General features: G+C 38.4%; 1 protein-coding gene and 1 long non-coding RNA gene across 22 annotated transcripts in view; one reads left to right on the top strand and one right to left on the bottom strand.

Annotated features, from left to right (window-relative positions):
* LOC123843558 (uncharacterized) overlaps positions 1-6,409 on the bottom strand; it is a 49,058-nt gene extending 42,649 nt beyond the window's left edge. Inside the window, exon 1 of the long non-coding RNA XR_010411479.1 lies at positions 6,308-6,409. This is a non-coding gene — a long non-coding RNA (uncharacterized LOC123843558). The remainder of the gene's footprint in view (positions 1-6,307) is intronic.
* Positions 1-16,571, top strand: part of SRGAP1 (SLIT-ROBO Rho GTPase activating protein 1) — a 316,037-nt gene that overhangs the window by 227,290 nt on the left and 72,176 nt on the right. For all 21 annotated transcript variants that reach the window (XR_010411473.1, XR_010411472.1, XR_010411471.1 and 18 more), the window contains 3 exons: positions 2,612-2,672; positions 2,988-3,065; positions 5,088-5,222. Coding sequence is in view for 12 of the 21 variants with exons in the window: in XM_064590954.1 (XP_064447024.1) it covers positions 2,612-2,672; positions 2,988-3,065; positions 5,088-5,222 (274 nt within the window). In the remaining 9 variants the exon portion in view is untranslated. The remainder of the gene's footprint in view (positions 1-2,611; positions 2,673-2,987; positions 3,066-5,087; positions 5,223-16,571) is intronic.

Genomic DNA, 16,571 nt, shown 5'->3' with positions numbered 1-16,571 from the left:
GGCAGATCTTCTATCGAGTATGTGCTCTAATGGTTAAAAAATGTGTGTATGTGCATGTGGCATGTACACACGGACAGACACATACATACATACATGCATACATACAGAGAGAGATTGAGAACCTCTGGTAGCCTTAAAAACAAGCCCTACCTTGGCATTAAGTGAAAAGCCACTGGACAACCTAAATCGCAATCACAAACCCACTGCCATAAGCCTCCAAAGAGCCTTGTTGGCTCTAATTTAATATAAAATTATTGTCAAATTTGATTAGCTAGCTTCCCAGCCCAAGGCTTATAAGCAGGGGCAAATTAGCTGGAGGGAAGGGAAGATAAAGATAAGATGAAAGGACTGAGATATGCAGCTGATGGTCTGGCGGAGAAGGAAGAGAGAAAAGCTCAAAGAAACAAGGGTATGATTCCATTATATTTGATAACACAGTACAAGAATGACTGCCTAAGATGATAGGACAGCTCATATTATATTTTTAAAAGATTTTTCATTAAGAACAATTAATGGAAACCAAATTTAGGTATTAAAGAAGGCGTAAACCAGTTATCATGGGAAATTCACTTAGGTGAGCTCTTCCATATCCCAGATGGCATATTAAAGAATCTTTGGTCGTAGAAGCAAAACAGTGGATACAGAGATCTCTGCCCTTCTGGGAAGTGCTCCATTCCTTGAGGTCCCCACAATATCACTGTGAGAAAGCAAGAGCAAACCATTTTTCCTTTTTCCCATGGGGAAACTGAGGCACAAAAGGACCCCCCCCCTTTTTGTTTGTTATTTGTTTGTTTGAATGGTGGGTGGAGCACAGCCCATTGTTTCACTTCTTGTAAACTATTTTCTGCCAAAGCATCTGGCATTCATGAAATTGAATTAAAACACACACTTATTACTTTTTGACCACAAAATTCATTGTATCTGAATAAAATACTGATGGTAAGCAAAAGATTAGCGATTATCTGAGTAAATGTAAAGACGAAAATGTTTTTGGAATAATGTGAAAACTTAAGACATTTTTATTTAGAACCTTCTTAGTGCAAACATTTTTCTTTTAATAACATTTTACTCTTTCTTTTTGTTTTAATACTAAGTTTGGCAGAGGTGCAAACTAATATTCTCCTTTTATCACTTTACATTTAAATATTTGTTGCTCTTTTAGATTACAGTGTTAAGTGAATCCATCATATAAGGGTTACTTCCCCTAAAACAGACTTGTATCTTAAAGAAAAATCCCCTCACATGTTCAGTAAGTGTTGATGTAATTACATCACTACTCTTGAGCCAACTAGTCCACACTAAAGAGTTTTTATTCTTAAAGGACCTTCTCTAAGAAATTAATAAAGTATACATCCCTAAAACAAATTAACTAATTAAAGAAACTTAATACAGTCTCGAGAAGTGACTGAAGCATTAACTGATTTACACACTGATAAAACTATTCCTCAAGAAGTGTATTAGCCATTCTAGGAATAATAAAGAGTTTAAATGGCCCAGCTGCATTATTCCCAATCCTTCCCCCGTTACTTAATTGGAAAGGTTAGTAGATTCTGAATTGTTCTCATATATTATGACAACCAAATTCTTGTGTTTCAGAATAAAATTCCTCATGAATTAGTACCTGATGTCTGTTAATCATTTTGAACCTCCATGTTTCCTATAAAGATCTAATTCCTGAAAGAGCAGTCTTTCAAAGTACATGAAAAATAACTCCATAGTCAGTAAACTTCTTTAACTACATGGAGTGCATGGCATTGATACATATTTAACTGTGACCTTAGCAGCTCCTTCATCTCATCTGTCATCCTATACATGTTTTAAAACACTTCCAGAATTCACATTTGTTCAGTAGAGTGCACTGACTCTATGATAAGATGTGGGGAAAGAGGCCAAAAAACTCTCCCTTCCTCAGAAAACAAGATCTAATGGGATGTGCATTTGTGCCATTTTTTCATAATCCTTAAAACATGTAAAAATAACAATGAAAAATCTCTAAGGATGAGTAAGTTCTGATGCAAACCAAATAAATATATAACACATTATAATCATGTAGAAGGCAATCCTCCTATCATGTACCTGGAAGCATGTAAGCTTTTTTATAACTGTTGTCATCCAGATGGTGTACTCTCAGGATGTCACAGAGAGGGTCCCGGGGTGTCTAAAAGGCTGTGTGTAGTGACTGGTATGGCCGGTCAGTTCTAAGGTGCTATGGTTAGAATACATGGAGTTCTTTTTAGGTCCATTAGATTAATTACTTGTATAAATAACCCTTAAAAAAATGAGTGATTCATGTATTCATTTTGATACATGAGCCTAAATATAAGTAAAACAGATGAATTAGCTTTGACATCTCTAGGCACAACAGAGGAAATTGAAACAGGATTGCATTAAATGTATTTAATGTGGTTTGCTCCAGAACTGAAATATACCTTTGGTTAAATATAATCTTATTTTTGGCCTTAGTGGAATATTTTAGAGGGGGGAGTATTTGGAAATGATCATCTAAAAGAGTAAAAAGCACTCTTTAATTAGGGTTAAACTGTGAACTTTGTTATTATGTGTGATTTATGCCTCTCTTTTGTGGTTAACTGGTTTCCATCTCTTTACCCAGGACTCAGGACAGATTATCCCTCTCATTGTGGAAAGCTGTATTCGGTTCATCAATCTCTATGGTAAACCATAAACTATTGAATTCTTATTTTGTTTTTTGGGTTGGTTTTTTTTTTTTTAAAGATTTATTTATTTATTTATTCATTTAAGAAATCTCTACACCCAACGTGGGGCTTGAACTCACAACCCTGAGATCAAGAGTCACATGCTCCACCAACTGAACCAGCCAGGTGCCCCTGAAATCTTACTTAAAAAAAATAATCACTAGGAGTATTTCAGTAAATGTGTCTTCTCAATTAACATTTGATTATTAGGGAAAGGGGGACCTAGCAGTTGTGATGGGGTTTTTCATCCTCTTCATCTTCTGTTCTCTTTAGGTCTTCAACATCAGGGGATTTTCAGAGTGTCTGGTTCCCAGGTGGAAGTCAATGATATTAAAAATTCATTTGAGAGAGGTAATTGCATGTCTGTACCCATAAGCAAACCACGTTAAAAAGCCATCAGCTGCTCTAGAGTGAAGTGGCATACTCATTCTGTAGATCTTCAAAAGCTTTCTTTGCATTCACTTCATTTTAGATGTTGAGGTAAGAATCTGTTTAGAATAGCTGAGAAATGAAGCCAAAATCGTAAGGCTTTGTTATCAAGTATAGAAAGGCATATGAGCTTTGTATTCTGGTTTAGGACTGGCATTGATCATTCTCAGCATGTGTGTCAAAAGTGGCATGAGAACCCATGAGAAGGTTCTGGAAGAGTGGCAGGATAGCCCTGAGCCTACCTAGTAGGTGTTGGGAGTGACTCATCCCAAATGCATGCCGGGAATGCTTTCCTTCCTCTTTTAACCATCCCCAGACTCCTTCCCTGTGACCTTAGTTGGGCCTTACTCTTGTTCATCATTGGCTGTCAAATAAATCCTACTGAACTGTTACTTTGCACATTGTAATTAGCAAAACCATACACTTTAGTGTTAGGCAGACCCAGAATCAAATCACTCTTCCAGTTACTCATCATTTGATTTCAGTCAAGTTACTCATCTCCTATTTTGGCCTCAGTTTCATCATTTGCAGAATTCCAGGATCAGGGTAAGGATTAGGTATAATCAGTGAAAATGCATAACTCTGTGTAGGGGTGGTTCTTAGTTATTAATTCGCCTCAGTTATAATGATTTCTATCATGTCTGCTGTTGGATACATCTAACTTGGAAGTCAAGCCAAACATACAGAGTGAGGGGCATCATGGCATGGAGACAGGGCAACCTTCTCTCATTCTCTGTCCCTTTTCCCTTGGCAGGGAGCCCTTGAGAGTTTGAAAGCTTGGTGGAAGAGGTAAACTTGGAGCCAGATGGTTTTTCCTGTTCTAAGTTCTCTGACTGATAGGATGTGTAGAGCAGAGCAGCCTCCCCTCAGCAGCGAAGTGGTCCAAGTCTCTTACAGGAATCATATTCAGCATAAGTTGAAATGTATAAAGCATCAGTTTCCTGTGCCAGTCACCACAGGCAAAATGCTTTATTATTTTTCATTAGAAATTCCCCTAGTATTTGTTACTGGTTTGTGATCTCTTTGGGTGAGGCTTTCTCTTGGTGGGCAAAATATATATATATATATTTTTTGGTGAATTTGTGTTCAGTGATTTGCCAGAGAAAGCGGAGAAAAAGGAATCACAGGTCCCTGAGAGTAAGCTGCTGGAGAGGCCAAAAAAAAAAGTTAAAATGTATGATCTTTGTGAACTTTAGAACAGACCTGTGAATAAAAAATGGAGTTTGATTTAAGGCTGCATATTATGTTGAGTTTCTTAAGGATTTTATCTCAATTTAATTCTCGGGGAGCGGGTTGGACAGTCATGTCAATTATGTACATTTTAAAACTGCTTACCATAAAGAAGAATATAATTTCATATTTGTGATGTATTTTTTAAGTTTTTATTTTTTATACAAACCCCTTGGTACTATTAAGGGCACATTTTCACATTCCTTTGTCTGATTTCCAAATCCCTCACTGCTGAATGCAGCTTTCAGATGCACCATGAACGCCACTGTACCACTTGAGGAAGCATTTATTTAATTGTAGGTATTCATAAGTAGGTGCATCCTAGAATAGTTCTGATATTGTGTCTATATTGTATCTTCTTCCCAGTAGGATAAAAAACACAGAATGTAGTATTTGAATTCATGTCAAGCTAAGATTAGATTTTAACTAAGTCCCCACGATATTTTATTTTAAGATTTGGGTAACTTGTAAGGGATTATTTCGTAGCATAAGATTTTTAAAAAGTTTTATTTTGTTTGGCCAACTATTTTTAGGTTAATCATGGGTTGGGGTATCTAAACCAATTATTTTAATTTTAGTACTATATAATCTTTCATAAAGTGTAATTAAAAGATACATGTATATAAAGAAACGTGTGAGTATAGAAACATATTTTTGTTCAGAGAAAAAAAAAGAAGCACTGTGCATGTAACTAATAATTTTTTTTTTTTGTAGGTGAAAACCCTTTGGCTGATGACCAGAGTAACCATGATATTAACTCAGTTGCTGGCGTTCTGAAGCTCTATTTCCGTGGGCTGGAAAACCCCCTCTTTCCTAAGGAAAGATTTAATGATCTGATTTCTTGTATCAGTAAGTGGATTTTTTTTTTTTTTTTAGTCTTTTCCCACCAGAATTGTTTCACTAACCAATTTCCTGGAAAAGGCAGTGACCCCTCTCCACATATCCTCCCCCTAACTATTACCCCATTACCACCAAATTTTTGAGACCATTTGTTTTCTTTCTGGATCCAACATGAGTCATCCTCCCAGCTCTGGCCTCGCCCTCTGCTGAGTGGGTTTTGCTCCTGAACATCACAAGCTCCAGAGAGCCCAAGAGCTTCCCACTTAGTGGCTGGAATAAAGCAGAAAGGCAGGTGCCAACCAGCTAAGGGGGAAGAGGGAGTTGTAAGCATGGAACGTAACTTCCTTTTGGCTTTTGGTTCTTGGTTTTCTCCACCAATCTTAGGAGTGGAGTAATTTTCCCATCTTTGACTATGACTTCAGAGCTAAGGTAAAATGAGATCAGTGATCATTAGTACAGTGCAGGGACACCAGGTGGTAATTATCTGTCAGTGGGCATCCCCAGCAAATAGGCAGAGTTGCTGTGGGACTGTGTAGGACATATCATGAAACTGATAATCATCAGCAGATAAACCATTGCTGTTTTATTCAGGGAGGCTTTTGACACTACAGGAAAGAAGGTGAAAGTCATAATACCAGGAATTAGGTATTAACCACATTGAGTTCCATACACCTGAAAATGCAGTGCCTTTTTAAGAAGCCCCAGTTCCCAGGCAAGAGTCTAGAGCTGACTCAGATCACACAGCAGGGAGAACAAGAATAAGGATCAAGCTTGCCCCTAATGAAGAAACCTTCTCACCCCGCTTCCCCAACCAATTCACCCACCCAACCCTCAAGTCCTACCGACCTCAGAAAATCTCCCAGCTCATGCCTCCTTGCCCATTGCCATCACCAGCGCCTCAGCTTCTCACTGGGGCTGTTGTTAACAGTCTCCTAGGTGGAGTCAGTGCCTACTTCTAGGTGCTACCATCTCTTCCCACCACCCCCATCCTCCACGTCAGTCCATCCTTCACACCGCAGCTAGATCCGACAGGGCAGATTTGGTTATTTCACTCTCACCGCCCCCCTTTTAAAACCTACTGCAATATTTCCCACCTGAACACAGACTCCTGGGTATGACCAATTCATAGAATCGAATTCTTCTTCTATTGGATCTCTTCCTGCTTCTGTGCACACTTCTGTCCTGCCACCCTTCCCCTGTTTACTTTATATATATCAACAGTAGCAAACAGCAAGCATGCCAGGCCAACGCCCACCCCCGTGCCTTTGCCCACGCTGTTTGATCTGCTGTCCCTGATAGCTATTTGACATCTGCCGTGAAGGTTTTGCTGACCTAGCACTCCTCCCAGCATGCCATCCCCCCCACCACCCCTAGCGGAATTAGTCACTCTCTCCTCTACTAACATTCCGCTCTGTACGGAGGTCTATAATTTTTCTTAACATCCCACATTGCAATTTTCAGCCCCTTCTTTTCCCTCTGCTGAAGAGAGAATTCAGGGAAGAGGTTAAAAATGCAGGCTTTGGACTCAAATAGCCTAAGTCCAAATTGCTCACCAGCTATGTGGCCTTAGGCAAGTTTCTTAACCTCTCTGCATGTGAGTTTCATCAACTATTAAAAAAAGGGAGAATAGCAGACCATATATATCACAGGGCTGTGAGAATTAAATGAGTTAATACCTGTAAAGTGCTAAGAAGAGTGCCTGGCAGAGTATGTTCAATGAAATGCCTACAGGTAACTCCACAGGCCTGTGAGGTCTTAATAGGTTATTCAGTTTTGTAGCCCTAATCCTTGGCATAGTTAATTCCTGGTACATTAGTAAGTACAGAATTCATAGTTGTTAAAGGTCACCAAAATTTCACCAGAATTCTTTTGTTGGCATTCATGCCTAAAATCCTGGCTGTTGTTGGATATGAGTTCCCCAGTCATAATTCCCTCCGCCCCCACCCCATACAGCCTGATGTCTTGTGTGGGATTCAGAAGTGTGCCGGTGTGTCCATTCCAAGGCCCTTACATAGCCTGAGTCATCACAGCAGGCCTGTGACCCAGCTGGAAAGAACTGAAAAGGAGGTGTCATGTTTCTGGAATTCTCCTTTGGGCTTGTCCAGAGATTTTCCTTACATCCTAGCCAGAAAGCTTAAATCTGGAAAAATAATACACACTCTACAATGCTTAGTGGTTTTCTAGGTACATACATCATATCAACATTTATGTTTATGTGTACCAGTAGGATAAAGCACATGGGACTACCTTGTCAGTTAGTAGTGTAGAATCACTTCATATTTTCACTGAATGAACACTATTATTCCACTGTGGTTATTAAAATCTGAACCATCGAGTCAGAAAGATCAAGATTTAAATTCTAGCTTTACCACTTAATAGCTTTGTCACCTTGGGCAGAGATTAATAATCTTACTGAATATCTGTTGCTTTATTTATTTCATAAAGTCTGTGGGAAGAATTTGAGATAACTCATATAAAGTATTTAGCATCATGCCTGGCACATAGTAAACCTCAATAAATGTTGCTGGCTATCGTCATTACGACTGTTAAAACTACTCCCGGTATAATCTGAGGTCATATATGCCAACACCTGGTTGCCACTTACCAGTCTGTTCTTTGACCTAATTACCTGACATGCATTTAGAAATGATGCTAGTATAACCCAGAAGTTATGGTGCTTCCAGCACTTTTCCCAGCACATGGAATGTTTCATAACAATCAAAGTCAATCTGTCTCACAATGGAAGGGTCAGGCTTAGCGAAATATGAAGACCGTAGGGGAGAAAATGGAAAATCTACAGAAATATCTTTCTTTTCAGTGCCTTACGTGAAATGCTACCAGTGCAAATGAAGAAGTTGCAAAGACACCCCCTCTGTATTAAAACAGTGGATTAATAATCCTTGGGTTAATTTTTATGAAAATAGTCTCTATCGGCAATGAATGCCCTCCAAGACCTACATCTCAAAGAAGCAAGAGTCCCGGGGTTTAAGGCTGCTAAGGATGCTAGTCAGTAGAGATTTAACCGTGCTAGTAATTTAAGTAGTATTGTCAATGTTTTTGTTAGTGCTGTAGTTACAAAGTTGCATAGGTGTTGAGCTGTCTGTCCCAACCCTACTTTTCCCCCATAAGTCCTGTTATTTGTAGTGCATTTTGCAGAATAGGATGTTTTTCAAGAACACATAATGAATGATGCTGTATATTACGACCCCTTTTCTTCCAACATCTAATCTCTTAAAAAGGAGGGGATTTCTAGCTATTATTGATTTATCTCTAGGCAGGCATTTTTCTCATGCCAGTGTGACCCTGATGTACTATATTTTTTCTGGATTTTCGTTAAATTATTTGAGAATGTTATGTCATTCATCCTTCTGTCTTCTCATCAATATTACAATTTTTGATAATTTGAACCATTGATTAATTGCCTACCATATGCAAAACTTTCTAGGGATTCAGAGACTTGATTTTTACATTCAAAAGGTTTAAAAAATAGTAAGAGCGAAAATATTTACAAATATGCAATCTAAGTTAGTATGTAATAGAAGCACAAAGATTTAGAAACTCTAGAGGAGAGAGAGAGAGAGAGATCTCATGCAGGTTGATTGTTTTTATCCATGTCATCTCTTAGCATTGCCATAATTGGATTGATTATCCCTATTAAGATAATTTCATGTGATATTTACTTTGTATAGAAAAATCTTCCCTTTTCATCTTTTTTAAGAGTTTACATAGGTCTCTGGGGCCCCTGGGTGGCTTAGTCGGTTAAGGTTAAGCGTGTCCAACTCTTGATTTCAGCTCAGGGCATCATCTCAGGTCGTGGGATCAAGCCCTGCCATGGGCTCTGTGAGGAGTCTGCTTCTCCCCCTCTCTCTAAAATTAATAAATAAATCTTAAAAAAAAAAGTTTACATACGTCTCTGGTTACCTACTATTTTTTGTTTACTTATTTTTGGAACATTTGGGGAAAGATTTTTTTTTAAGTGATGGGTTGTTATTGTGCCATTTTTATGTCCCAAAATATTACATTCTTTGGAAACTTGCAAATATATGTACTAAAAGAAAATTGGTATTAGCACACATGTGCAGTCTCTCTCTCTCTCTCTCTCAAAAAAAGACAAAAGAATTATCAGGATAAATTCCTGGTGAACTCCAGTGCAATCTAAATTTGAAATGACAAACTTGGCAGTGGCTCAATTTCTCACCCAAGGATTGTTTTTTATTTTTTTAAACCGTCTACTTTGTGAATGGTTTTGTAAATGCTCCAGATTAGGCCCACACATTCTGGGCAGCTTCTAGAATATACATATACCATGGCTTTGAGATTTCCTATGGCAGAAGTCCAAAGGACTGGCCCTAGATGAGCTATTCAAGCGATTTGTGGTCTTTCCTGGCTGTCTCAGGGCTGTAAGCCCAGATGGCACATTTGGGCTTCACGTTACCTTATGTGTTACTATCTAGGTGACTGCTTGAGCACCAGGAAACTTTTTTAGGAGGGTCTTTTACCTATCATGATATCAACATGTAGTCTTGTAGGATACTTGAAAAATACACAAAAGCACCTAGAACAAAATACTACCCCACCTAAAACCACTACTCAAAGACAGTCAATGGTGTATACATATTTTGTTGCATTTCCTTCTGCTCTTTTTGTATTCATGTGCACACAAAGCTTTTTTTTTTTTTTTAAAGATTTTATTTATTTATTTGAGAGAGAGAGAATGAGAGAGAGCACATGAGAGGGGGGAGGGTCAGAGGGAGAAGCAGACTCCCCGCCGAGCAGGGAGCCCGATGCGGGACTCGATCCCGGGACTCCAGGATCATGACCTGAGCCGAAGGCAGTCGCTCAACCAACTGAGCCACCCAGGCGCCCACACAAAGCTTTTTTTAAAACCAAAGTGGAACTGTACTGTCGTTTCTGTTCATCATCAACCTTTTGACTCATTATACATAATTTCAAACATCTATAAAAAGATAACAGAAGATTATAATAAATCCCAGTATAAACAATCACCTAACTTTAACAATTTTCATTTCTTGGACAAAATTTTCCCACCTCTATCCCTTCCCTCATCTCCCTGACATTATATCACGTCCTCTGTATGTATGAATCTCTGGGAGATGAAGATTCTTTTCTTTTTTTGTACAACAAAGCCATAATGCCATTATCATACCTTAAAAAATAGCAGTAATTTCCTAAAATCATCAATAAGCCAATCAGTACATTTTTTAAAATAATTGTTTATTATGCAATTAATATGTCATCACTGTATAAAAATTAGAAAATAATACAGAGGGCGCCTGGGTGGCTCAGATGGTTGGGCGTCTGCCTTCGGCTCAGGTCATGATCTCAGGGTCCTGGGATCGAGTCCTGCATCGGGCTCCCTGCTCCTTGGGAGCCTGTTTCTCCCTCTGCCTTTCTCTCTCGCTCTGTCTCTCATGAATTAAAAAAAAAAAAAAAAATTAAAAAAAAAAAAGAAAATAATACAGAAAAACCATCTAAAATTTCTTATACAAAGATAATATAAACCTTTTTAGTATGTTCCCAGGTTTTTTCTATACATATCCCTATGTACTTATAAGTTTTTTATACCTATGTACTTTTTTTTTAAGAGGGACAGAGCGGGGTGGAGGGGCAGAGGGAAAGGGAGAGAGAGAATCTTTTTTTTTTTTTTTAAAGATTTTATTTATTTATTTCACAGAGAGAAACACAGAGAAAGTAACACAAGCAGGGGGAATGGGAGAGGGAGAAGCAGACTTCCCACCAAGCAGGGAGCCCAATGTGGGTGGGGCTCGATCCCAGAACCCTGGGACCATGACCTGAGCCAAAGGCAGACGCTTAACGACGGAGCTACCCAGGTGCCCCTATACCTATGTACTTTTTAAAACAGCTTACGGTGGGGTGCCTGGATGGCTCAGTTGGTTAGGCATCCGACTCTTGGTTTTGGCTCAGGTCATGATCTCATGGGTCATGAGACTGATCCCTGATTGGGCTCCACACTCAGCGGGGAATCTGCTTGAAGATTCTCTCCCTCTGCCCCCCCCCCCCACTCATGCTCATTTTCTCTCTCTCTCTCTCTGAAATAAATAAATCTTAAAAATAGTTTACTGAGATATAATTCTTGTACCATACAGTTCATTCATTAAGGTATACAACTCAGTGGTTTTTAATATATTCACAGGATTATGCAGCCATCACCACAATCAATATTAGAACATATTTATGACTCCAAAAAAAAAAAAAACCCCAATTAGCAAACATACACTATTTACTCATCCCATCCCACTAGGCAACCACTAATCTACTTTCTGTAAACTTACCTATTCTGGCCATTTCATATGTAAATGGAATTATACAAAATGTGGTCTTTGGTGACTAGCTTCATTTACTTCACATGTTTTCAGGGTTTATCCATGTTGTAGCATGTATCAGCACTTTATTGCCAAATAATTGTCCATTGAATGGCTATACCACAACCACATACTTTTAATAAAAGGGGTGTCATACCAAGTGACTGCTGATGGATGTGAGATTTCTTTTTGAGGTGATAAAAATGTTCTAAAACTGATTGAGGTAATGATTAATCAACTGTCAATATACTTTAAAGCCATAAAACTATATACTTTATGTGTGAATTATATGATATATGAATTATATCTCAATACATCTCATTAAAATTGTATCATGTCCTGTTTGTTCTTTATAAGCCTTTTTTTTTTTTTTAAGTAGGTTCCATGCCCAGTGTGGAGCCCAACATGGGGTTTGAATTCACAACCTTGAGATCAAGACCTGAGCTGAGATCAAGAGTCAGACGTTTCACCCATTGAGCCACCCAGGCACCCCTATAAGCCATTTTTTAAATTTAGTGATGTTATTAACATTTTCCTGTATCAGTATTTTTTCAAAATACAGACTTTAGTGGCCATATAATGGCTTTTATTTCATTTAACAAATTCCCTAGTTTTAGAAATTTAGGTTGTTTCCAGTGATTTGGTAGTTAAACAAAATATTATAATGAGCCTTTTAGTACATAAATATATTTGCCCATTTCTAATTGTTTCATGAAAGAAAAAAAAAAAAGCTCTCAAATTCTCTTCCTGGTTCTCCAATGTATCTTTCTATTGCTAAAAATTCTTTCAGCTTTATTGCATACGTGATGGTTTCTGTCTGAATTCTAAATTTCTGTTTGATGCCTTATACTAAGGATTCCTTTTACCCTTAAAAATATGGAACAGACTTAGTATCTGAACTGAACAAATAAAGCTTCCTAAGCTAAGACTGTTCCTTTACTAACCTCAATAATTCAGCAGGAGGAGAAACATTATTTATGTATTTATTTCTGTGTTGCTATTTAACTAGGAAAGAACATAATGGTTTAATTCACAGAACTCGATCTATTAATGAATATTAGCAAGACTTGCAAGCATTTCGTTTCTTACCTAGAAGAGCAGCTGGTAACTCTCCCATCAAGGCGAGGCTAAGATTCATCTAAATGTACTAGAATATCTCTTTTTCTCTGTCCCTTTCATTCACACACATACACTATCACATGCACGAAGTTGATTAATACCTTGACACTGATAGAACCTAACAATGAACCTAAAAATGGCCTGGGACTGGTAAATTCACCTTGAATACTGCCTGTTGATCTCTGGAGCTCAGAAATATTTGTGTGCCTGCTCTTAAATAAACCATGTCTAAATGTGGCCATTCATTTCCTTCCCTGTTGTCATACTTGAGGATAAATTTGCATCTTGTGATTTATTATTTGTTTCCTGACAAATACTTTTTTGCACATAGTGCCTCAGAAGAACTGATATTTTCAGGGTAATGGCCATTTGAGGGTTTTGCCATTTTCTGAAGTAACTTGTGTTTTGTGGTGAATTTTTCACACACATTTTTTTTTTCATTTTTTTTTTCGGAGCAACTAAATTTTAATAAGTTACAGAACAGAGTAGTTAACACTTATTGTGAAGTTTCTGGAATTACATACAAGAGGAATCATTTAGAATGTCCTCCTAAATTTTGTATATCTCCTTTAATGCAGCAAACTATATACTTTATTTAAAATTTTTTAATTGAAGTATAATTGACACACAATGTACATTAGTTCCAGGTGTACAGCATAGTGACTCAACCCATTTTTTTTTTTTAAGATTTATTTCACACACATTTACACAGAGCTGTCAAAGCCCCATGCTGTGAGGTTGGGATGCTGACATGGGAACTTTGCAGTGCTAGGAAAAGACCATAAATAAGCATGGGGAGTTTTGAGCATGTGACCGAGACTGGATGAATGCCACTTTTACCTAATTACATGAGATCCTGAATTGTGGAAACAAAGGCCAGCTTAAAAGAAATTCAAATGAAATCCTGATTTTCCTTACTGACAACTTTTCTGAGGGGAAGAAAAGATCAATCTTTTCATGCAGCATGAAACTGTGAAAGACTATGAATTGCCACACTCAGAGCCAGCTGGGAATGCACATTAATCAGTGTCCGAAGCAACCATAAATTTTGACCTACTAACTGGACTTGGGAGAGTAAATGAGTCATTTGTAGCAGAGCGAGGCTCCTGTAGGATGTACACTGCAGGCCTGTTGAGCAACCAGCCAGGTAATCTGAGTCCTGCTCACAGCCGTCATGCTCTGAGGCCTCTGGGACAGAGATTTGCTATGACTTCAGGAATGCGAGCACTTCTGTTCTGCTATGATTTATGTTTACTGTAGTTGCAGAGAATGTATGCCTGCCTCCCATAATTTCATCTGGTCTTTTTGGCATCACTTTTTTACATTCCTATTGCCTTTCTCTCCTGAAGTCTTTCATTTGCATCTCATGGTGCCCTCCCCCGATTTTTTTTTTTTCAAATTGTGGTAAAATATGCAGAACATAAAACTTACCGTTGTATCCATTGTTAAGTATATGATTCAGTGGCATTAAATACATTCCCATTGTTATGTAACCATCACCACCATCCATCACCATCCATCCATCCTCCCAAACCTAAGCTCTATACCCAGAAAGCAGAAACTCCCCTGAGGCCCTGACAACCACCGTGCTACTTTCTGTCTGTGAACTTGACTACTCTAGATACCTTATGTAAGTGGAATCATACAGTATTTGTCTTCTTGTGTCTGGCTTATTTCACTTAGATTGTATTCAAGATTCATCCGGGTTGTATGAGAATTTCATTTCTTTTTTAAGGCTGAGTAACGGTTCCTTGTGTATATATACCACATTTGTTTATCCACTCATCCATCAGTGAACATTTGGGTTATGTCTACCTCTTGGCTATCACAAATAATGCTGCTGTGAAATTGGTGTATCAATACCTGCTCTGGGGCAGTGTCGAATCGCTGTATTGTACACCTGAAACTAATACTACACTGTATGTTAAATAGGTGGAATTTAAAACTTTTTAAAAAATCAGTGAGTTAAAATTAACCACTACACAAACAAGTAAATACCTATTCCCCGGCTCTTTTAAGAGTTTTTAAAATTTATTTATTTGTCAGAGAGAGCACAAGCAGGAAGAGCAGGAGGGAGAGGGAGAAGCAGGCTCCCTGATGAGCAAGGAGCCCGATGCGGGGCTCGATCCCAGGACCCTGGGATCATGACCTGAGAAGGCAGACGCTTAAAGGACTGAGCCACCCAGGCATCCCTGCCCCGCCCCCCAGTTCTTTTTAAATAAAAGTATGAAACTACCTTTAAGGGGTAGGGGAACTCACTTTAGAACTGAGAAATAGAGGAGCGCCTGGGTGGCTCAGTCGTTAAGCGTCTGCCTTCGGCTCAGGTCATGGTCCCAGGGTCCTAGGATCGAGCCCTACATCGGGCTCCCTGCTCCGTGGAGAATCTGCTTCTCCCTCTCCCACTCCCCCGCTTGTGTTCCATATCTCTGCTGTGTCTCTCTCTGTCAAATAAATAAATAAAATCTTTAAAAAAAAAGAACTGAGATAGAAACAAGAGGATCTTGAATTAAAATTAAGCCTCTTGGGAGTAATGCCTGTGTTCTCCTCTAGCCTGAAAATAACTTGCCCCCTCTGGGATTTGACAAAAATTAAAGATCAATAATACATTAAGAGTAGTTCCTTTCACATTCTTTCCTTTTCTTTTTCTCTAAGGCCCCAAAACTAGCCGGAAGTTGCTAAAACCCTCTCCCTAATAGTTAACCTTATACCGAGGATCAGCCTGGAGAATCAGTAGACTTAACTTTTGAAACAATCCAGATCCTCAGTAAACAATGGCAGAAGTTTTGTTGTTCTGTTTTTAATCATAACCCTTATATGGATCTATATGTGGCTAGAAAAGAGTAGAAGGTCTTGCCAGTCCAGAGACCATTAATGGGACAGTTCATCATTACAATTTATAATTTGCATAAACTTATTAAACTGTAACTGTTTGGTTTGAGGTATGAATGGAAAGTCATTTATACACACAATTTTTTGAGGACCAGAAAATAAATGCTAATAAATCTCAATATTTACTTTTAAGAATGGGTCATAACTCATTTCAAGTTTGAGAACCACTGGTTTAAGAGGAATTGGAATGGGAAACTGAATTAGGAAAGTATCATCATGATCCAAGTTAGAAATAATAAAGACTTCAATTAGGAAATCAGCAGTGAGATATCCAGGGGTAGAAGCAACAGAACTTATGTCCCACACAAAATGGAAAAATGAAGCGAAAATAATACCTTCCTAGAAGGGATGGTCCTAACCTCAAGACCAGATGAGTTTGCCACTGAAGAGAACAAGTAGAGATCCAGGAGGGCTAACTACATTTGTGTGTGGGAGAAGGTCAAAAAACCTGAGAAATAGAAGGAGAATCAATTGGCTACTGTGTCAGAAATGAAGTCCTTAAAAAAAAAAAAAAAGAAGGCCTGAGATTTTCAAGTAGGATATATGAATATCTCAAGAGCAATTAAGAGCAAGTGTAGTAACATGAAATTAGAGTAAGCTTCAAAAATGTTTCTGAAATATTCTTTGAGATATTTTTCCCAGGGGCACCCGACTGCCTCAGTTGATAGAGCATGCGATACTTGATCTTGGGGTCATGAGTTCAAGCCCCACATTGGGCAAGGAGCCTACTTAATTAAAAAAATAATAAATCTTGGGGCGCCTGTGTGACTCAGTTGTTAGGCATCTGCCTTCAGCTCGGGTCGTGATCCCACAGTCTTGGGATTGGTTCCCTCTCTCGCTGTGTGTCTCTCTGTCAAATAAATAAATTAAATCTTTAAAAAAAAAATCTTTTTATAAAATATATCTTTGTTGAATGTCTTCAGAGTTTTACTTTATAAGGGGGGTGCCTGGCTGGCTTCATCGGTGGAGCATGCAGCTTTTGAGCTTGGGGCTGTGGGTTTGAGCC

This window comes from Mirounga angustirostris, unplaced genomic scaffold, assembly GCF_029215605.1.
Source record: "Mirounga angustirostris isolate CCGP_5_RB_7025 unplaced genomic scaffold, mMirAng1.0.hap1 SCAF_5, whole genome shotgun sequence".
Lineage (NCBI taxonomy): Eukaryota > Metazoa > Chordata > Mammalia > Carnivora > Phocidae > Mirounga > Mirounga angustirostris.
Note: the sequence above shows the minus strand (reverse complement) of the source record. Positions and strands in the feature narration are given on the sequence as shown.